At 43.2% G+C, this 24,893-nt stretch overlaps 1 protein-coding gene across 44 annotated transcripts in view; it reads right to left on the bottom strand.

Annotated features, from left to right (window-relative positions):
* The window catches only part of LOC142929607 (uncharacterized), a 391,053-nt gene that overhangs the window by 104,531 nt on the left and 261,629 nt on the right, over window positions 1-24,893 (bottom strand). For 32 of the 44 annotated variants that reach the window (XR_012945767.1, XR_012945769.1, XR_012945764.1 and 29 more), the window contains one exon: window positions 1-24,893. This exon is cut by the window's left edge and continues 24,266 nt beyond it. Coding sequence is in view for 1 of the 44 variants with exons in the window: in XM_076071191.1 (XP_075927306.1) it covers window positions 11,872-11,935 (64 nt within the window). In the remaining 43 variants the exon portion in view is untranslated. The other 12 variants (XR_012945783.1, XR_012945777.1, XR_012945780.1 and 9 more) reach the window with 12 other exon arrangements.

Genomic DNA, 24,893 nt, shown 5'->3' with positions numbered 1-24,893 from the left:
ATCACTGCGAGACTTATGACATCACTGCTAGACTATGACATCACTGCTAGACTATTACAGCGCTGCTAGACTATGACAGCGCTGTTAGACTACGACATCACTGCTAGACTACGACATCACAGCTAGACTACAACATCACTGCTAGTCTACGACATCACTGCTACGACATCACTGCTAGAATACGAAAGCACTGCTAGACTACGACATCACTGCTAGACTACGACATCACTGCGACAATACATCACCGCTAGACTACGACAGCGCTGCTAGACTATGACAGCACTGCAAGACTATGACATAACTGCTAGACTACGACATCACTGCTAGACGACTACATCACTGCTAGACTATGACAGTACTGCTACAAATACGACAGCACTGCTAGACTATGACATCACTGCTAGACTATGACAGCACTGCAAGACTTACGACATCACTGCTAGACTTTGACAGCACTGCTAGACTATGACAGCGCTGCTAGACTACAACATCACTGCTAGACTATGACATCACTGCTAGACTATGACATCACGGCTAGACTATGACAGCACTGCTAGACTATGACATCACTCCTAGACTATGACATCACTGCTAGACGACTACATCACTGCTAGACTATGACAGTACTGCTAGAATACGACAGCACTGCTAGACTATGACATGACTGCTAGACTATGACAGCACTGCGAGACATACGACATCACTGCTAGACTATGACATCACTGCTAGACTATGCTAGCGCTGCTAGACTATGACAGCGCTGCTAGACTATGACAGCACTGCTAGACTATGACATCACTCCTTAACTATGACATCAATGCTAGACTATGACATAACTGCTAGACTACGACATCACTGCGAGACTACGACATCACTGCTAGAATATGACAGTACTGCTAGAATACGAAAGGACTGCTAGACTATGACATCACTGCTAACCTATGACATCAGTGCTAGAATACGACAGGACTGCTAGACTATGACATCACTGCTAGACTATGACAGCGCTGCTAGACTACGACATCACTGCGAGACTACGACGTCACTTCTAGACTATGACATCACTGCCAGACGACGACATCACTGCTAGACTATGACATCACAGCTAGACTACGACACCACTGCTAGATTACGACATCACTGCTAGACTACGACATCACTGCTAGACTACGACATCACTGCTAGGCTATGACATTACTGCTAGACTATGACAGCACTGCTAGACTATGACAGCACTGCTAGACTATGACATCACTGCTAGACTATGACATCACTGCTAGAATACGACAAAACTGCTAGACTATGACATCAGTGCTAGACTATGACATCACTGCTAGACTATGACAGCACTGTGAGACTTAAGACATGACTGCTAGACTATGACAGCGCTGCTAGACTATGACAGCGCTGCTAGACTACAACATCACTCCTAGACTATGACATCACGGCTAGACTATGACAGCACTGCTAGACTATGCCATCACTCCTAGACTATGACATCACTGCTAGACTATGACATAACTGCTAGACTACGACATCATTGCTAGACTACGACATCACTGCTAGACTATGACATCACTGCTAGACTATGACAGCACTGCTAGAATACGACAGGACTGCTAGACTATGACATCACTGGTAGACTATGACATCACTGCTAGACTACGACATCACTGCTAGACTACGACATCACTGCTAGACTATGACATCACTGGTAGACTACGACAGCGCTGCTAGACTATGACAGCACTGCGAGACTTACGACATCACTGCTAGACTATGACATCACTGCGAGACTATGACAGCGCTGCTGGACTATGACAGCACTGCTAGACTATGACATCACTGCGAGACTTACGACATCACTGCTAGACTATGACATCACTGCTAGACTATGACAGCGCTGCTGGACTATGACAGCACTGCTAGACTATGACAGCGCTGCTAACTACAACATCACTGCTAGACTATGACATCATTTCTAGACTATGACAGCACTGCTAGACTATGACATCACTGCTAGACTATGACATCACTGCGAGACTATGACAGCACTGCTAGACAATGATATCACTGCTAGACTATGACATCACTGCGAGACTTACGACATCACTGCTAGACTATGACATCACTGCTAGACTATTACAGCGCTGGTAGACTATGACAGCGCTGTTAGACTACGACATCACTGCTAGACTACGACATCACAGCTAGACTACAACATCACTGCTAGACTACGACATCACTGCTACAATACGACATCAAAGCTAGACTACGACAGCGCTGCTAGACTATGACAGCACTGCAAGACTATGACATCACTGCTAGACTATGAAATCAGTGCTAGACTATGACAGCACTGCGAGACTTACGACATCACTGCTAGACTATGACATCATTGCTAGACTATGACAGCGCTGCTAGACTATGACAGCGCTGCTAGACTATAACATCACTGCTAGACTATGACATCACTGCTAGACTATGACATCACGGCTAGACTATGACAGCACTGCTAGACTATGACATCACTCCTAGACTATGACATCACTGCTAGACTATGACATAACTGCTAGACTACGACATCACTGCTAGACGACGACATCACTGCTAGACTATGACAGCATTGCTAGAATACGACAGCACTGCTAGAATACGACATCACTGCTAGACTATGACATCACTGCTAGACTATGACATCACTGCTAGACTATGACATCACTGCTAGACTATGACATCACTGCAAAACTATGACAGCGCTGCTAGTCTACAACATCGCTGCTAGACTACGACATCACTGCTAGACTACGACATCACTGCTAGACTATGACAGCACTGCTAGAGTACGGCATGACTGTAAGACTACGACATCACTGCTAGACTATGACATCACTGCTAGACTATGACAGCACTGCTATAATATGACATCACTGCTAGACTACGACATCACTGCTAGACTATGACATCACTGCTACAATACGACATCACCGCTAGACTACGACAGCGCTGCTAGACTATGACAGCACTGCTAGACTATGACATCATTGCTAGACTATGAAATCAGTGCTAGACTATGACAGCACTGCGAGACTTACGACATCACGGCTAGGCTATGAAATCACTGCTAGACTATGACAGCGCTGCTAGACTATGACAGCGCTGCTAGACTACAACATCACTGCTAGACTATGACATCACTGCTAGACTATGACATCACTGCTAGACTATGACAGCGCTGTAGACTATGACATCACTGCTAGACTACGACATCGCTGCTAGACTATGACATCACTGCTAGACTACGACATTACGGCTAGACTATGACAGCACTCCTAGACTATGACATCACTGCTAGACTATGACATCACTGCTAGACTATGACATCACTGCAAAACTATGACAGCGCTGCTAGTCTACAACATCGCTGCTAGACTACGACATCACTGCTAGACTACGACATCACTGCTAGACTATGACAGCACTTCTAGAGTACGACATCACTGCAAGACTACGACATCACTGCTAGACTATGACATCACTGCTAGACTATGACAGCACTGCTAGAATATGACATCACTGCTAGACTACGACATCACTGATAGACTATGACATCACTGCGAGACTATGACAGCACTGCTAGACAATGACATCACTGCTAGACTATGACATCACTGCGAGACTTACGACATCACTGCTAGACTATGACATCACTGCTAGACTATTACACCGCTGCTAGACTATGACAGCGCTGTTAGACTACGACATCACTGCTAGACTACGACATCACAGCTAGACTACAACATCACTGCTAGACTACGACATCACTGCTACGACATCACTGCTAGACTACGACATCACTGCTACAATACGACATCAAAGCTAGACTACGACAGCGCTGCTAGACTATGACAGCACTGCAAGACTATGACATCACTGCTAGACTATGAAATCAGTGCTAGACTATGACAGCACTGCGAGACTTACGACATCGCTGCTAGACTATGACATCATTGCTAGACTATGACAGCGCTGCTAGACTATGACAGCGCTGCTAGACTATGACATCACGACTAGACTATGACATCACTGCTAGACTATGACATCACTCCTAGACTATGACATCACTGCTAGACTATGACATCACTGCTAGACTACGACATCACTGCTAGACGATGACATCACTGCTAGACTATGACAGCATTGCTAGAATACGACAGCACTGCTAGACTATGACATCACTGCTAGACTATGACAGCACTGCGAGACTTACGACATCACTGCTAGACTATGACATCACTGCTAAACAATGACAGCGCTGCTAGACTATGACAGCACTGCTAGACTATGACAGCACTGCTAGACTATGACATCACTTCTAGACTATGACATCACTGCTAGACTATGACATAACTGCTAGACTACGACATCACTGCTAGACTACGACATCACTGCTAGACTATGACATCAATGCTAGAATATGACAGCACTGCTAGAATACGAAAGGACTGCTAGAATATGACATCACTGCTAGACTATGACATCACTGCTAGAATACGACAGGACTGCTAGACTCTGACATCACTGCTAGACTATGACAGCACTGCTAGACTATGACATCACTTTAAAGCTTTCGTGACTGCAAGGATTCATCTTCTTTGGTTCTTTCGGTAAAGTCACGTAGAACGAGAATAAAAAAATCAATTGATAAAATAAAATAACACAATAGAATATCATGATTATCTTCTTTGGTTCTTTCGGTAAAATCACAAGATCTCCAAAATCCTGAATAAACAAAAGATCCAGGTCCGATTCAACACAGTACATAAAATCCGTGATTTAGTTCCATCTGTAAAAGATGCTGTTCCAGACATACGGTACCCGGGCGTTTACAAACTAAAGTGCCTCTGTGGTAGTAGCTACATTGGAGAAACCAAAAGACATATGTCGGACCGCATCCGCGAACATAAAGCAGACTTGAAACACGGTAGGACGAACTCCTCTGCCGTGGCAGATCACTGTTATAATTCAGTGGGCTCACATGACATTGACTTCTCCAAGACGGAGGTTCTTTGCAAACCAACCGGCTACCATGAGAGATCCGTTCATGAGGCCATTCACATATACAAGCACAGAGACAATTTCAACCGAGAAGATGGATTCTGGCTTAGTAACCACTGGAAAGAAGTTTTAAATCATTTCTGTTCTAAATTAATTGTATTTTTACGATGACCTTCAGACCGCAGCTCCTTCGCCAGCATTGACTCTTAATACCTCTCACACCACGGTTAATGGCATGGTTTTACAACATGGAGTATAATAGCGCCTCGCAGCTGTCTCTCTCCCCCTCCTCTGTTCCGACCATGGACGAACTCGTCTGTCTGAACGGGGCCCGTAGCTATCCGTGGTGCTAAAGTTGAGGGTAAGAATCCACCCATTTTTTCGCCATATAGCATTGTGATATATAACGACTTATTGTTGGTAGCTTAGCTGATTGGAGAATATAGAGTTTATTGATAACATTAAGGTAATTTATATTTTAGTTTTTTTTATTGGTTCACTATATAGTACTGTGAATAGCTCAGATGTGTAGGCCTTGACTTCAACATAGTCATTTCTGTGACCAGTCACTAGCTAATCACTCAGTTATTTCAATGCTAAATTCGCCTAGTTATTTCAATGCTAAATTCTCCTGTTTGATTTGTACTAAGTGCCTCGGTGAATGTGTATGCTCTGACTTTAACGTAGCTATTTCTGTGAGCAGTTACAAGCTAATCACTCAGCTATTTCAATGCTAAATTCTATGCTAATTCCATTGTCAAGGGGTGCCTCTGCGGATATGTATGCTTTAACTTAGCTATTTCAATGCTAAATTCTATGCTAATTCCTTTATCAAGGGGTGCCTCTGCGGATGTGTATGCTTTAACTTTTAACATAGCTATTTCTGTGACCAGTCACAAGCTAATCATTCAGCCATTTCAATGCTAAATGATATGCTAATTCCTTTGTCAAGGCGCTTTGTTCCTCTCACACAGCTTAAAGGCCGTGATCTGAACGTGGCTCTTTCACTCCAGCGCTGTCCTACCAGACAGTCTCGTCCCTTCACCTGATGAAGGCCGCTTGTGTTGTGGCCGAAACGTCGTGAGAATATTATTGTGTTATTTTATTTGATCAATTTATTATTTTATTCTCATTCTACGTGACTTTACCGAAAGAACCAAAGAAGATGAATCATTGCAGTCACGAAAGCTTTAAATCGAAACATTGAAAATTAGTTTAATGTTTGGTTCGATTTAGAACATCCTTCCAATGGTTGCTTAATTTGAAACCATCTTCTCGGTTGAAATTGTGTCTGTGTTTGTAGATCTGAATTGCCTCGTGAACAAATCTCTGATAAAAACCCGTGGGTTTGCAAAGAACCTTGGTATCGGAGAAAATTATATCGTGATCATCCACAGCGTTGTAACAGTGATCAGCTACGGCAGAAGAATTCGTTCTGCCATGTTTCAAATCTGATTTGTACCATATATAGCAGGCGTTACTAAAAAGATTTCCAAAATTCTAAACAAACACAAGATCCGGGTCCGGTTCAATACAGTACGCAAAATTCGTGATCTGATCCCATCCGTGTCATTCCTGACTTACAGTACCCCGGGGTTTACAAATTGAGTTGTACCTGCGGTGATTGCTATATCGGGGAGACAAAGCGACATGTCTCTGACCGAATTCGCGAGTACAAATCAGATTTGAAACACGGCAGAACGAATTCTTCTGTCGTAGCTGATCACTGTTACAACGCTGTGGGTGATCAAGATATAATTTTCTCCGATACCAAGTTTCTTTGCAAACCCACGGGTTTTTATCAGAGATTTGTTCACGAAACAATTCAGATCTACAAACACAGACACAATTTCAACCGAGAAGATGGTTTCAAATTAAGCAACCATTGGAAAGATGTTCTAAATCGAACCAAACATTAAAAAATTTTCAATGGTACAGTATATTTTTCAAGTAGTGGTACCCCAAACTTTCGCAGCTCTTAAAAATTCCCTTTTCACACCATCAATAGGTAAACTCCCCCTCCCCCCCACGCCAACCGGCATGTTCACCCGCATGTACACCACCTCTACACCGTTCATCATGCTAAGTCGGCCAATCAAATGCTAATTTTTATGCTAATTCCTTTGTCAAGGCACCTTGTTTGCTCGCACACAGCTTAAAGGTCGTGGTCTGAGCGTGGCTGTGTTTCACTCCAGCGCTGTCCTCGAGACAGCCTGGTCCCTTCACCTGATGAAGGCCGCTTGTGTTGTGGCCGAAACGTCGTGATTTTTGTTGTTTTATTTTTTATCTACGTGACTTTACCGAATAGAACCAAAGAGTATGGATCCTTGCAGTCACGAAAGCTTTAAATCTAGAATTGATAAATTCTACGAGGAGGGCTTTCACCTATCTGTTAGAGCTTTTAACAGACAACGGGACAAGAAGTCACAGCTCATCGAGACGCTGACCTTCCTCAAAAGATGCTGCGATCACAAGGTAATACCCATCGCTTTCACACTCACTTCTGCTGCTGTACCTTCTCCGAATTCTAAACAGATTCTGTTTAAGGCCAGCCTACCTTTAATCTCAGAGAGGATAAGGCTACTCCGATTTGAACTCGATACTTTAGACAGGACTCTCCTACAAGCTCATTTAATGTTAACACAAAAAATGTCACCTTCTGATTGGAATCACGTAGAGAACACGACTGCTTCTTCTGCTGATTCACTGTCAGTCAAATGTAAAGCTAACCTGATTTCTAAATTCAACCACCTATCAAAGAAGAACCCAGTTCCACGTATAACAAAACTAGAGGTCAACAAAATCGTAATTAATCAGAGTAGCACCCCGATTTCGGATAATCTGAAAACAGTACTGGCTAGGGGACTGAATTTTGCTGTCACCCCAAAACACATACCACAGGATATCATCTCTCAGGTCGATGTAGCCCTCAATGGCGTAGGACACATCCAAGCAGACGTTGCGAGAGCTGAAATAGCCACTATTTTTAAGAATGCTAAGAAACCTATTAGTAACATCAGCAAAAATGAACGCTCTGAACTCGCGAATTTAAAAAACAGAAGTGATATAGTCATCCTCTCAGCCGATAAAGGCAACGCTACTGTAATTATGGATAAAGATTCATACAACAACAAAATACAGAATCTGCTCAACGATGGAAGTTACTCAAAAATTTAAAATGACCCTACCAATAGCCTAGCGATAAAAACCAACAAGATCATCACAAGTTCGACCTCCCTAATCGACCCAACTAAACGTCCCTCCCTAAAACCTTCTGCTGCAAGACCCCCTATGGTCTTCCCAAGATTCGTAAAGAAGGCACCCCACTACGACCCATCGTATCCACGATCAACTCCCCTACCTATAGACTAGCCCGTTTTCTGTCAGATACCTTGCTGCCTTTCACTGGCAAGACCGCCTCAGCAGTACTTAACTCAGCCCAATTGGTCTCTATGGTCAAAGACGTTGTACTGTCCCCTGACGATATCCTTGTCAGCTTCGATGTGGTCTCTTTGTTCACCAAGGTCCCAGTACCTGATACCATTGAAATAATTGAAAATTTGGTCCAACATGGACTAGACCCTGATACACCTGCACTGGTTAGGCACTGCCTCAACAATACCTACTTTACTTGGAATGGCTCCTTCTACAAACAAAATGAGGGTACCCCCATGGGATCCCCCTTGTCACCAGAGATAGCCAATATTTTCATGGAGAAATTTGAATCAGACGCCATCCAGACTTCCACCCTCAGACCTTCCCTGTGGAAGAGATATGTGGATGACACTTTCGTCATTTGGCCACATGGCCTCCCAGCTCTGAACCTTTTCCTACACCACATCAATTCCAGACATCCCGCCATCAAATTCACCATGGAAGTGGAGAAAGATGGCAAACTATCATTCTTGGATGTTCTGTTTGAGAGGAGACCTGATGGCTCATTGGGGCATTCTGTCTACAGGAAACCCACCCACACAGATTCCTACTTGAAACCTGATTCCCACCACCACCCAGCCCAAAAGAATTCTCTCATCAAAACTGTATACCATAGGGCTCATTGCATTTCGGACCAACACCACCTGACCAGTGAATTAAAACATGTACACCTGGCCCTCAAAAGGAATGGATACTCTGACCGTACCATCCGCCAAGCTGTTTCTCCCTCCATACAGAAACAACTACTTGATACTCCGGTCAAAACCATCACACTACCATATATAGCCGGCGTTACTAAAAAGATTTCCAAAATTCTAAACAAACACAAGATCCGGGTCCGGTTCAATACAGTACACAAATTTGTGATCTGATCCCATCCGTGAAGGATGTCATTCCTGACTTACAGTACCCCGGGGTTTACAAATTGAGTTGTACCTGCGGTGATTGCTATATCAGGGAGACAAAGCGACATGTCTCTGACCGAATTCGCGAGCACAAATCAGATTTGAAAAACGACAGAACGAATTATTCTGCCGTAGCTGATCACTGTTACAACGCTGTGGGTGATCACGATATAATTTTCTCCGATACCAAGGTTCTTTGCAAACCCACGGGTTTTTATCAGATATTTGTTCACGAGGCAATTCAGATCTACAAACAAAGACACAATTTCAACCGAGAAGATGGTTTCAAATTAAGCAACCATTGGAAAGATGTTCTAAATCGAACCAAACATTAAACTAATTTTCAATGGTACAGTATATTTTTCAAGTAGTGGTACCCCAAACTTTCGCAGCTCTTAAAAATTCCCTTTTCACACCGTCAATAGGTAAACTCCCCCTCCCCCCCGCGCCAACCGGCATGTTCACCCGCATGTACACCACCTTTACACCGTTCATCATGCTAAGTCGGCCAATCAAATGCTAATTTTTATGCTAATTCCTTTAACAAGGCACCTTGTTTCCTCGCACACAGCTTAAAGGTCGCGGTCTGAGCGTGGCTGTGTTTCACTCCAGCGCTGTCCTCGAGACAGCCTGGTCCCTTCACCTGATGAAGGCCGCTTATGTTGTGGCCGAAACGTCGTGATTTTTGTTTTATTTTTTACCTACGTGACTTTACCGAATAGAACCAAAGAGTATGACATCACTGCTAGACTACGACAGCACTGCTAGACTACGACATCACTGCTAGACTATGACATCACTGCTAGACTATGACAGCACTGCTAGACTATGACATCACTGCTAGACTATGACAGCACTGCTAGACTATGACATCACTGCTAGACTATGACAGCACTGCTCGACTATGACATCACTGCTAGACTTTGACAGCACTGCTAGACTATGACATCTAGTGCTAGACTCTGACAGCACTGCTAGACTATGACATCACTGCTAGACTATGACATCACTGCTAGACTACGACAGCACTGCTAGACTATGACATCACTGCTAGACTATGACATCACTGCTAGACTATGACATCACTGCTAGACTATGAGATCACTGCTAGAATATGACATCACTGCTAGGCTACGACATCACTGCTAGACTATGACATCACTGCTATTGGGTCTAACCGCACATTCCATGTTTCCAGGATTCAGACTGCATACATTTACCAAACAGGAAGTAACAAATGCATGCCAAATGCAAGGCTTTTCAATCATTGCTCTTAATGGTGATCATGCCATTACGGGTCTGTTAATTTTGATACAAGGCTACAATTGAGAACCACTGGTATATCCAATATTTGTAAATTATTAGTTCATAGGTTTTCTTTTACCAGTGCAGAGGAAATAAATCCTCGGCCAAATTCAAGATCAATCTAAACACTATTACAGCCATCTCCAGTTACACAGAAATTGTCTTAAAAAGAACAGCCCCAGCTGCATTACCCTTTCAAAGTAGACACGTGACCCTTTAAATACATCTTACCTGAAAATAATATGGCATTAGCAGACTTTCCACAATGAGCATTCGAATAGAAAATGATACACAAGAAAGTATAATATGAATTTTAAGTTTGAAGATATCTGCAAGATTCCGTTGAAACATGTGGAAACTCCCACAGGATTTTCTTTTGCAAGAACATTTAAAAAATCCAGATCACCAACGGTGCATTAAGAACCATGGGAAACAATGCAAAACTATACATATATAATCCAAACCAATAAAGCAACCAATAATATGGATTATACACTTGGGATACATTATTTGTCTGTCCTCTTTGACACACGGGCCAAGACAGAGGCGTATTGGAAACACGTCGTAAGTCATCCATCAAACTGTAAATGTGATGTTACATGTACACATTCGCTACAAGCAGCACACATCCCTGCGTTGCTACAGAGGCGGGGTGGGGGGTCTCCCTGGGTCGAACTACCAAAAGTAAGTTTGGCATTGTACTTATACAGATACATTGATATATAATCGCTACATTTGTTAAACTTGGAAGAGGACTGGGCATGTGACGGGAAACAAACGGCACATCTTGCGATATTTAGGTGGATTAAAATGAACATCCATTAATAACGGGCAAAATATGCCGAAGATGTACGTTTTTTACATTGAAGATATTGTACAGTGCTGCTCATTACTTACACTAATGTTTCCACTGTTTTACCAGTGGCAGGTGAGATATTGGCACTCGAAATGTATTGCTAGAGAAGGATACTACATCGAAGCTGGACCCAAAGAGTGACCAGCGTAGAAGAAAAAAGGTTTTAAATACAAGAAGACCTGATGATGCAGGCAGTAATGAGAATTAAACTGGTACTATTTGCACACATATGTAGGATGGACATCAACATGAGAATTAACAGTATGTTGTCCGGAAAAATGGGAAGAACCGGAAAGAGATTAAAGACCTCACCGAGGATGGGCTTGACGACGATCGGTGCCAGACAGATGTGGCCCACGACTTGAGCATATTGGCACTACAAGATAGAGGAAAGTGGAAAGAAATTACGAAATGTGCAGTGACCTACGGGGGCTATTTGCCCTTGGATCGTGATGGTGATGATGATGTACCAGTGGCAAATGCTACAAGCAACCCCTCCCCCCCCCCCCACTGTTGTGGAGAAAAGCACCAGAAGGGGTTAATGGCTTCTCTGCAGTTTGTTCCCAACCCAGATTGAAGTGCGCCCCATTTCGGTTTCCAGAAACCTCTCGTAAAGCATTGATTCACAACAACAACCACCATTCTCCACTAAGTGTTGGTAACGTCACCACGGCGCTTGTGCCAGGCTATGTGGACGTTAAGGCCACGTGAAGTGTTGAACGCCCATTGGCAGGAATTCACGGGACAGACCGAGGTGCCATGGGTTGCCTGATTGAGATGACTAGCCGATGCACAACCTATGCCCCCCTACTGTGTCAACTTACTGTGCTTTAGCCACCTGGCACTCTGCTCGTAGTTGTGAGCATCGCTCCTCTGTCCTCCATTGTTGCTGGAGGGTAACTGCCTCTAACTGCTCCGTAGTGTCCTTCACAAGCCTCTGATTCACACAAACGCACGTGGCCGTGTGTGTTGCAATATTTGCTTTAAGACGCGCGTGCGCACACACACAAAAACACCCCGTCGGCAAAGATCTCCACCCTAACAATGGCTTGTGCCGCAGTCTTTGCAATGACGTAATTGAGGCACGTAAAGAAAATGCATAATTTGCCTAATTTGCTCATTTGAAATACAATAGAGAGAGCTTATAATGAGTCACTGCTCAAGTGCTGTTTGAAAGGGGTGCAGAGCAGACAAGTAGGTGGGGAATTTGGGCCGGCCTAAAAAACCGCGTGCCCTACTTACACTGCTCACAGCATCTTGAACCCATTGATGGTCTATTTTAATTGTCACATAATGAGTAGTCATCTTTCCAAAATAATGCCCTCATGGGAATTCAATGGGGGGTAGGGGGTTTGCTTTGACCATGGGGGGGGGGGGGGGCAGGCTAATCTGGCCACTCCACCTGCACCAATGGCCAACGCAAGTTCGCCAAACCCGTTGTGTGGTCTTGAACAAGACGACAGAATGAAACTGATAAATGTTAACATCCTCTAAAAGGGAAGAGGTTTTTTTTCGTTGCTTAAAAATAAACAAGTACTTGGTTTAAATAATGTAGTTGTGTGCACATTGTACGGTTTTAACAAAAATGATACGGATAATGCTCTCAATGGGACTGACCTTATTAAATTGCTCACAAACTTGGTCTCCAAGGGAGAGACATGCTGGAGAGATGAGAGGCGAGTGGTGTTTAAAGATGACGTTCATTGGAAATTATGTCCGAATATGATACTTTCCACATGACCAGTCATAGCAAATGAAGGCATTTCAGCCTTTGCTAAATATTTTAATCCACGTAGGGTAGTTATGTAACACAAAGTCACAACGTGCCTTAAATAAATTCACAACTTGAACATATGGCATATTGTTTAACGTTGCGAAAACATTTCAGGAATAATTTTCGTGCACAAAAATTAAACGTGCAACCGCAAACAATTGCACTTTTTTTTAAACGTTTCAGTATTGTAAACGACGATCAAAGCACTTTGTACGAAGTATTGTCAGCGCGGAAACAAATGAACACGTTACTTTCCTTTAAACTCATCCTGCTCTACAGTGTCACTTACCGCAACTACCGCAGAAGCAAAAACGGTTGATGTATGTGCCTGACATCGTATGTAATGTGTGCTCCAATTGCAAGAAAAACCCCTAGGGGAAAAAAACCAAGTTGAAATAATTTACCCACAATACATCCAGATTCTGTTGTCTACGAGTATAACTATACAGGGAATGGCAGCAGGGAAAGCTAGGCAAGCTTAGAGCAAAAATTATACTTGCCACATTTTAAAACACACACGTTCAAAAGATTATCTGCAGCACGGCATTTAAAAAAATGAAGATTATTAAATAATACCCGTTACAATAACCCTTCTTATTAACCCCTGAGCCCAATAACCTATTGGCATTTAAAAACGAATATTCCTATTGAAAAAGATCAGTACCTTCCAAAGGTGTATATATATGCTACAGCCATTTAGCTTTCCCAGGACACAATGCAAGAATGCATGCCAATACTACAGCCATTTTCTGAATTTCATATTTGTCTTAAAGCGTTGCTGTTTCAAATCAACAATGCCATGCTTCATTTTCTACTTGCAAAGTTAAATGGTCACAAGTTTGCAAAGTGTCCAATTGTGGAAGAATTAATATTGCCAAGGAAAGTTCGGATCCAACCGGTACATTCAAACACACACGCAATATATAATACAGGTGACAGCAGGGCAACTAACACAATTTAAACATCGTAAAATGTTATATTAGGAATGAAATGAATGTAAAAAAAAAACGTTTGTTTATACATGTGTAGATCATATATAGGATGCTGCATTATTTCTTTGTTGGTATATCCAGAGTTTTTTTTACATGTTTACTTGTACTCTCTGCATCAATAAACCTTGACTTGGGAGTTAGATTTTTGGTCTATTAAAATGGTAAAACAACTTTCTCAAAACAGAAAAGACTCGAAGCCCGAGCTGATAAGCTTTCCTCAAGGGGGTTACTTTACGTTATAATTTATCCGCGTGGAAAACATGTTTTTGGCTTTTATTTTATAAAATAATTTGGCTTTTCTTTTCGTAACAAAAATACTTGCACAAATATTGAACTTATTTTGCACCGTACGTAGCCAACCGTGCTAATCGGAGGTGCAGGAGAAGGACAACGAACTGAAACCACAACAACAACCAGTGCTAAAAGAAATGTATAAAAGGCTTGTTTTTTTTGTTAACTCTGTTGATCATCGGAGGGTGAAACACGCACGTCCTTGTGCGTTCTCGATCATCGGAGCTCATATTCTTGAGTGACCATGCATCAGTCAATAGTTGACAAGCCGCCCGACTGTACCGAATTCCCAGGCCAGCGACTGATCACTACAGACACATTTTGCGATAAACTGCAAAAGACACGCGCGCGCGACAGACGTGGGCACAACGGCGGAGCATCGGACATTTAATCTGGATCTGCAAATCGCGATTGGAAACGTCGTGTAACTGGACGATCGCTTTATGCCGGCGGATTCAGAATCCCTGCGTCCAGCGCCCGGGGGTTATAAGTGGCTGTTTGGCGTTCCTTGAATAACCCACATCACCGTCATAACAAAAAAAAAAGACCGTAGAACTCAAAAGAGAAAACCAAACTGTTGTCGAAAATACGCGTTTTCAGTTTAACGCCATAAACAGTAACCAACTGATAAAACTGCGCACTGTTAACTGAATATTAAAACCTGTCCAAAAATGTTCTCTTTAAACGTATTTGAATTTACATGTATATTTACGCAAGGCATTGGCGGACTTCGTAAAATGTTAGTGGTCACGCGAGGACCTCTCGTGCCTCGAGTTTTAGTTTCCACGCAGCTCGTTATATTGGAAACATTCAGTTTTATGCCCCCCCCCCCCCATCCCTTGGCTGGGAGACGGCGATTTCCAACCCAACAAATTAAATCGCTGAGAAAATAAAAGATCCGAATGGAAACCGCCGGTCTGTGCACCTGCTGGTGCGGCGCGTTCGAAATGTAACAGGCAGGCAAACCGCGCGCTTCCAACTCGGCAGCCTCCTCTCACGGAAATACATTCGTCACATCGTTTTCGAGCGAAACGTCAACGCATTAATAGACAAAACGCCGTCGCGTTCTCGCTATATTTTCCATCCCAAATATAATAAAGGGTTCACGCCTTTTAAGCCTCTAAATAAAAAAAACGCACGCATTAACGTACGTTCAAACAGGTTACCCTCTTTTAACTCGTGTTTCCTTTGAAAGGGGCGAGGTTGCCTGACATGCTACCAACCGGCTTCAATGGAGACCACCCCTTTGTTCCCGCAGTTCCATGCTAAGTCTCGGCGTTGACCGCTGCTGCTTCCCGTGCCGAAAGACAGCAGCATCCCCCCCCCCATGCATGTACAGACACCGCCCCCCAAAATCTATCGCTCGTAATTCAACTACATTGAAGCCGAAGGAAATTTAGATGTAATAAGACACTTAAGAGCATTGGAGTATCCGAGTTTACAATTCATTTTGTTTTTTGTTACTTTTTACGGTCACACGCGTAAGGAAATTCCTTTTTGTTACAAGGCCCTGCACAGTGTTTTGTAATACATCTCTAGGCTTTTATCAACAAAACGCAACAAGGCAGAATAAAGTGCCGATGCTCTGCCCGTACGTCAACCCGCACGCTGCTTCAAGAACATTCGCACCACGGCTCACGATGGACAGCTAAGGCGAAGACGGCGTTTCCTCCTTCGATCTCAGATTTGCCATTCTGCACGGTTCCCAAGAGCCTAACCAGTGACAGGGCAACCAACTCACAAGTTAGGGTCTCAGGGATCGCGCAAAAGGCTCGATCGCTCCGTGCCTGCGTCGTCGACGCTGGGTTCGCACTCCACGTCTCGTGTGTCCTTTGCGTTCGGTACCGGGATATTTGACGAAAAGTCCCGCCGAGCTGAGAGGGGAAGGCACCGGTGATGATGGCCGTGTCACAGCCGGTCACCCCCGAGGGGGTCCACCACCAAGGAAGGGAGGAGGAAAGGAAGGCTGAGGTGGCATAAAAAGGCACTGCTCCGTGCCATGTGCCACCCGACCCACCGTGCGCCTTCGCTGGGACGTATTTCGCATTCTCCGTGTAAGCCCTGCATAAACCACATCAATCAATGAGGAACCAGGCCCCTTTAATGGACAGAAAACGGTATCAGCATTAAGAGAGAGATATTAAAGGGAATAAATGAAATAATATGAATTACTTCCAGGATCTGAAACGTGCCCGGCATTTTGTTGAAGAGCCGTAGTAACGCAGACAGATTTGTAATTTATTTCTCGACACCATTTTCAAATCAGGTGTACTGTGATAAAACAGGGGGAGATTAGGCGGTGCCAATACGTTCACAGAGTCCAAATAAAGGTCATGAACAACAAAGGTACCTGTATGAATACTTTTCATTGGGTCTGCCCAATTTTAACATGTTACAAAAAATATTTAGCTTATTTCCGCACATCACGGGCATCACGCACACAATTTAGCTCTTTAAAGACCGCTCGTATACCACCATTGCCACCTTGGCAAGTCGTTCAATATTTGTTATTCAACGGCCAACTTGGTCTTCATGTACATTGTACATATTTGGGGCTTCATCTCAACGCATATGAAACCGAACACTTTATCTGCCGATGAGACTTCAAAATGGATCGTTAAGAGCAGCCATCAATTACACCAGAAATCTGATGAAGGGCTATGAAACTGTCTAAGGAGTAATAACAATACTAATGAGCGACAGCAATTTTCTTTGAAGACTTAGGTAATCTACTCACGCCTGATCTGGAGGTTACATAACTTTCACACGAGACAAAAAAAACACATCTAGATATCCACCTTCTTTCTTGATTTTTACCTGTGGCTTGGATTCTGAACGAACGTAGGATATTTCACATCGGCGTTTAATCAACGTCTTGGTCCAGAGACTTGGCACACAAAGATTATTCTCAATACGCTTTAAAACACAAGACAGGGTATTATGAGCGCACACACACACACACATATGCTTGGCATCACAAGCAAGAATGTAAAATATTCAAAGCCATGGCGACTACAATGCAAACCTAATGTGGAAGCAATGTGCTATGAAGCAGGGCCCATTGCCTGAAATGTCACCCACGATATAATTTTGTTCCTTTTAAGGCCACAGTGATATTGACGAATGTGGTGGGATTTTGTTATTTGTGCCAACCCAGCACCATCCCCAAAAATGTGTTTAATGCGGAGTGGAAGGATGTAAAAGACCTTTTGGGAGGAGTGAACCATTTTTTTCTCCAGAGGATAATCCCAAATAAAATATTACCAAAACATTCTGAATTGAAGATTATTATCCTGTACCCTGTGCATGACTTGGTAATCTCATAACGGTAGTTGATTGAGAGCCCATTAGGGCTTTTAGTCGAACAATTGATGGTCTGTGGAGCACAAGTTTAAGATCATAGATAATGGGAGCAGGCTCACCAATTCAGCAACCCCAAATCTGTGTTCCGTGTCCCACCCAATCTATCCGAAGGCTCTTATCGTTAAATGTCATATACAACAAATATAATTGCATTTATTTTTGGAGAGCATCGCAGGCATAGCAGGAAACTATTACATAATTCGACATCATAGCAAATCTGTATATATATTTTTGAAGACCGAACGTATGAATTATTGTTTTGGGTAAATTAACATTATTGAGCATCTATTTCTTTTGTTCTTAGTCTTGACTTGTTTTACATTTTCTTTCATAGGGAAGATGCACAGCATTATAGAAATGATATATTTTAAAGGGACGCTATGGAAATATGAAAATGACGAATGTAAATTAATAAAATTTTGCGAAAATAAAACGGGCAGTGAAAGGATAATTTTATCGGAGATTATTTACCCCAGTGGAAGGATGCTCCTTCTTTTGCAAAAGCGGCAGTGCTGCGGCGACGAATGGATACGCCAGCCGGGGCAGTGGAAATTTCTAGAAAATCCCGGTGCCCACCAGACGGCCAGACGTGACTGTCTGCCAGTGCTGAGTGCGGCCGAAAACCAACTGCCCCCCTCCCCACCACTGCCCCCCACACCACTTCCCCCCCACCCTCCAGGCTGCAAGGCTGGCACACAAAGCGAGCACTTGTGGCAGCAGGGCACAGATATTTTCCTAAGAGTTGGGCAGAGCGGTAATGAAACGTGGTCTTTCGCAAAGGGTCGCTTACGCAATTTTTTCAGCGTTTAGATAAAACGTGAACAGGTGGTGGGTGACATGGGCTACTGCCGCTGCTACACACCTGCAGCATTAAGAGCTGATGGCACATATTGTGGAGGGCAAATGTCTCCACAGTGAGCACACTGCAAGCCCCTCCACCCAGCTCGGACTAGCCATTGTTCATTTTCACTCTTGCCACTCTAAAGGTACTATTACGTAACTTTCCTACATTTGCATAACGTTAAGCGCATAACTCACACGCGGACTGCACACACAGATAACAATGATGACCCACCCATTTAGCTTTAATGACTGCTCCGCCAAGTGCTGCGCTTAGTAAAATATAAAGGAGTTTTTATTTAGAGCCGTTTGTCAATACACTCTGCCATTTCGACAAAGGGGGGGTGTGTGTTTGGACAACACTTCACCCCACTGGACCATTGTGGGTTTGGCGAAGGGCATGGGCCGGGGACCGGTTCAGACACCGCTCGCTCACCGACGTTATGGACGTGGGCAGAAGCTGAATTCTGGTTTTCTCAGTCCGCAGTAGAACCAGCAAGCCAGAGTGTATGAAGCACCGCACCACCATTTCCCACGCCTGATGTTTGTGCGTCACGTGTTAAGAATGGCAAAGGCCTATGAGCGGGGGTGATGTACAGCCTGTTTGACGTTGGCTCTCCAGCACAGATGCTGATGCATCACACCGGACATTCATTTAAAGGTTGACCAAGAGGGCGGCCCACGCCGGATTCAGATAAATGTTGCCAATGGGACATCACCGGTATTTTACGCAGTGCCAGAACCAATGCAGAAACACTAACATGTGATATATATGTACATGCCATGATAAATGTTAACCAAGCTAATTATTTCTGAGGACCTACACTCGTCCCACGTTTAAAAAAAGATGATTTAAAAAAAAAATGTGCTGATAACGAGAGGCTTTTAAAAAAAGACACTTGGAGCTTGTCCCTAGATCGACTGCGTTTTAGACAAGAGTTGATATGTTGCCCATATTTAGGCCTTTCGTTGCATGTCAGGATACCACCAGAAATGTGCGCCAACTATTGCATTAGTTTTAGCAACTACAAAAAAACATACAAAAATCACAGACTTCTTTAAATGAAATATAGCTTTGGCGTGCTTATATTCATTATTAATTTTGTTAGCCATCCATCCCTGCAGCTATAAAAGAGTAGAATTTGTTTTGGGGAATAAAGAGTGGCAAACCATTCCCTACCCTGTTCAAAAATGTATTCGGACAGCCAAGAAATCCAGTTCTCGATTGAAATCTATTGCTATTAAGGTCAACCAAGCCCATCCAATTAAAGGAAATAACATCTATTTTTAAAAAGCAGTTGTATCGAAAACGTCTTCTTCACCATCATCATCATTATCATAAGCCACGATCATCCCACTGCTGGATGAAGGCCTCCCCAACCTGTTGCTAACATTCATGATCCCCCGATGTAACATTGCTCGGTGAATCCGCACACACGAGCCGATTTCGTTGCTCCATCTCCTTGATGTATTTCCTCTCGGATGCGGTCCATCCCCTTGGCTGCCACTCCTTCACTATTGTTGACCGTGGGTCATCGTCCCCTCTAGCGACGCATCTTTCCCAAGCCCCACAGTTTGAATTTTGTCTTGAACGTGCTTCAGATCTCTGATCTGTCTTCCTGTCTGTCTCTCAACGTGATTTCAATGATGCACGTTTCAGTTTTTGTTCCATTTTCTTTGTTCACATCCATGTTTCTCATCCACACGTCACTGCTGGGGTTGTACGCTTTGATTAAAAATTTCCATTTATTGAGGCACATTTGCCCCTTCTAACATTTCCCGTATTTTAATCTCATTGAACGCTATCACGACTATGACTGCGCAAAAATCTGAGGACGGTTAATGTCTTCTCTCGTCCAATTTTACGAAAATATCCCCAAATGCCACATCGAATAACTTTGGAAAAAGTGCATCACCTTGCCAGACTCCCCTTTCAATATGTAATGTGGTACTTCCTTAATGTAACCTCAGTGTGGTTGTTCCGTTTTTCTCAATGGCTTTGATTACGTATAAACATGTAAGTATGGGACCTTTTTGCCAGCATCCAAAATTACGTAAATTAAAGAATAGGTTTTACCCTTTCAGAGGATGTTTTTTTGCATGTTTTGCCACAAGTATGTGTGGTTAATGCAGACTTGATGCCTTGCAAAAAGGTATCTATTTCAACATGCTAACACCTGTTTTATTGCCAGAAAGGGTAAAACCTATTCTTATTTTTCATCAAACACGTACTCCTAAAATCATATTAGTTCCAAAAATGTGATCACTGCTGTCAATGTGGAAAATGTCACGTTCAATTACAAATGCGGACGGGTGTGGTTTTGTTAAAGCCGACATTGGAAAATGTGAGGCAAAGCCAGCTTTGGTTTTCCCTTTAAATGAAAGTTATTTAATTATTATTCCCCCCCTTGCACGCATTTGCAAACAGCACCAGTTTATTTTAGACTGCTTTCTCGCGTCATTAACACATTTAAAAATTTTGCGCGCAGAATTGTCTCATTCAATCCGTCGGTCAATGATTAGAGAAGGACAAGGAGGGGACTAAACGTTTTTTTTTTTTCATGAACGAGGTAGGAATAAAGGTCACACGATAAATGTTACACTTAATTTGAAGAACACTTGCAGGAAAAATAATGCGGTGCAATCGGATTACGAGTCTCTGCAGTGAAACAAAAACAAAGCAACCCTCTAGTTTACGCGTATAATGCGAACCAACGCAAGCATCGCTTGAAATGTGCAACCTCTCCACTTTAGCCGGGCCGGTGCTGGCGCATGCCTGTGACCCAGCGCTGTCGAGGCAGCGAGGATTGGTGGATCGCACTAATGCTGTGGACACTCCCTTCCTGTGTGGGCGTTGAGGTGCCATAACCCTGGCTCGCCAGGAGAAGGCAGTGGAGCAATTGGACTAATCGCCATCTGTTTCCATCCGTACGGGGATTTGGGGTGTTGCCCCCTTAGCGTGCGTGGGTTTTTTTCTCCGGGTGCTCCGGTTTCCTCCCGCGTGTATAAAACACTCAATAGTTGGCCGAAAACATCGTAAAAATAAAACCCAATGTGCCTGGAAGAATCATACGAATCAGTGTGGCTTTCCTGTATGAATACGTATATTTTAAATGAATGACTTACCGACCTTCAATCGCTGTGGTATATACATATATACTTTAAAGACAGACGCAATACCAGTAACATAGCAAGAATTGGTAAAGTTAAGTTTAGTTTCCAAACGGACGTGATATTTTCCGTAGAAAAGGATTCCCAGTTTCAAACGATAACATCACTTGAAAAGCATTCGGAGGGCAGTCGTTATATAACCATCCATTTTGACCTATTTAAAATAATAATGATAAATATCTCAAACATATACGGAATTCGATTTTGAATGTTAAGCAAAGTACAAATGCCAATTTGTTTTATAAACCCCCCCCCCAATATTTTACTTGGAACCGCGCGAGGGAAAAACACACGTGAGAATGAGAGAGTGGTATAATACACGGACATGCGGTGTTACGTAAGAAACACTTATGTACCAGCAAGGCTACACACAGTGAAGTGCAATAAAAACAATCTTTAAAAAAAAACACCCGACTTTGGTGCAATTTTGCTTGGTACAAAAAAGCACAAAATCATTATGTATCGTCGTCAATGTCATAATCGCTGTCGTTCATGTCATCAGCCAGGATATTTATCCACTTGTAACACTTGTAGCCTGTTAGGATTAAATGGCTGTGATACGAACCAGGTACACTTTTGTGCCATATTAATCATACATCAAAGACATTTTATCGCACGTACATATTTTTTTTACGCCTGGCACAGTAACCTATGAACGACTGCCGTTTTGATGAAATTTGCCTTAATAATTGCTTATTTTAAGATATAACTGTGGATTTATATTTTATCCTTATTTTTACAATGTCGTATTTAGATAAATGGCATCACCTGCTGATAATATCTGTAAATCAACAGGTGTGTCGATGTGTGTGTTTACAAGTAATTTTGTAAATAAAAAACTGACAATTTTTTTGGAAAAAAAATCACAGATTTAGGTGAATGACATTATATTTATGCACATTTTACGATTTATCCACCCACATTTTCTTCAATCGCATGTTGCATTTAAATGGAATATTTTTGTTATATTTCAGATGGATACGCAGTGTGCTGTTCACTGAATAACGTCTTCAAAGCAAGAGTACGGAATATTTATTTAAAAGCCATTTCAGGTTTCTAGGCCAAGGAGCCATCACTGCTTCAAATTATGTCCGGGATAAGGTCACCACAATTTTGGAATCACAACCAGCATTGCAATCAATAAAATAATTTCATAAAATGGACCAATCATTACAAAACAGTATTGTGAATGATTAAAAGCCCGTCTACTGGTTATTGGTGAAAATGGAGGCCGTCTACATCAGTCTCAGCCAAATAAATATATATAAAGAGGAAAATCATCCTAAAACTACCCGACCATATGTACGCAAAACATTCGACAGTTTAAAATACATAGTAATAATTGGCCAAACATTTATTTGAAATAAAAACTTATAATTGACGCATCAGGTACACTCACACTATATATACATGCATGCGTGCGTGCAATGGATGGAAAGTATTTGATTATTTATTTGTTGCCCGCTCGCTTATTTACATTGTCCCAGTTATGTAACATTGCAAGTTGCTGAGCAATCCGCAACTGGGTTGAGTACAAGAAGAGGCCCACTGGCAAGGTAATTATTTGCATCGCATTCAAAAAACCTCGGTGCACGATTGCACGGGGAACCTCGTTAAGGTTCCCGCGAAGAGGCCGCTCGATTTTGAAATTAGTGAACGCTATTTACAACTTGGAAAATCTGAAGCTGCGCAAGCGATTTCGATATTTCCTTCGAATTTACTTCCTCTCCACCCCCCCCCCCCAAAAAAAAAATAGGACATCCACGGATGAAATCTCTACCATTGAATGCGGCGTATTGTAACAACAAACCTCAATGTGTTACTCATTCCTTTTCGGAACAAGAAGCCAAAATGAACAGCCAGCTCCAATATAGAACAGTCAGCTGGGGGAAAAAATAACCACGGCTAATTGCATACCAAAGGTTGCTAGATGATAACTTTTCCCTAAAAGCCCACTCGTGTGAAATATTCAAATATGCATGATGCATCATCTCCGCCACCCCCCCACCCCCAAGGCCTTGCCATAAACTAGCTGCAGACAAACGCCGCTGCCTCTTAAAGCGAGAATTTTCTGCGATGACTGCAAAAAGGAATAGGTATGTATGTGCTAGATTCGTGGAAGCAGAGCCGAGTGCAGGGAGGTCTGTGGTAGGCAGCGCAGACTTTGGTCTTCGAGCACCAATTCTGCCAGTGTGGCGCAGTGTGTAAGTTTCGGCATCGTTTTAAAACGTTTCATCGGGAAGGCAGTCTCGGGAACCGGGGACGGCACAAGAACCCGTCGTTATTTTGTTTCACGTAGACCGCTTTGAAAAAAGCTGCAATATTTATTTTGGCTAGACACAATCTGAATTTTCCAAATCTCCAGAACATGTTAAAAAAAAGAGCCAACGGACGATCGTAATGATATATACCGCGACAAAAAACACATCGACTAAAAAGAGAATTCCAACCCTCGATATTTGCAACGGGCACTCTCTGCGCGCAACCTCAGCCAAGGAAATGTGATTTTAAATTCATAAATTTCACGTAATAGACGTGCACATGGTCAGCGCGAGTGGGTGATGAAGCGCAGGTGAAGAGGGGAAAAAAGAAAACGGTGCAAAGGCTTACCGGCCTCACTCCGTCGCCTTCCACACTGGAGGCACCGACGTTCGGTAGCTGCAGTACGGCGGTGGCACGAAGTCTCCCTTCAACATTGGGTTTCCACAGACCCCCCCCGCCACCGCCCGCCACCCCCTCCACCCTGCCGCCAGCCACCTACCGACCTCCCCTTAACTCCCAAAGTCCCCACACCTTGCGCCCCCCCCCACCCACCCAACCACCTTCTCGTCCGCCGAGTTTCGTCTTAAGATTCGAGATCGCCGTTTTTTAAACCACGCCGCTCGCACAGCTTCCTCTGGCCT

Source organism: Petromyzon marinus, chromosome 32 (assembly GCF_048934315.1).
Source record: "Petromyzon marinus isolate PM22_M1 ecotype Great Lakes invasive population chromosome 32, UKy_Petmar_22M1.pri1.0, whole genome shotgun sequence".
NCBI lineage: Eukaryota > Metazoa > Chordata > Hyperoartia > Petromyzontiformes > Petromyzontidae > Petromyzon > Petromyzon marinus.
The sequence above is the reverse complement of the archived record's forward strand: the minus strand, read 5'-3'. Positions and strand labels throughout refer to the sequence as shown.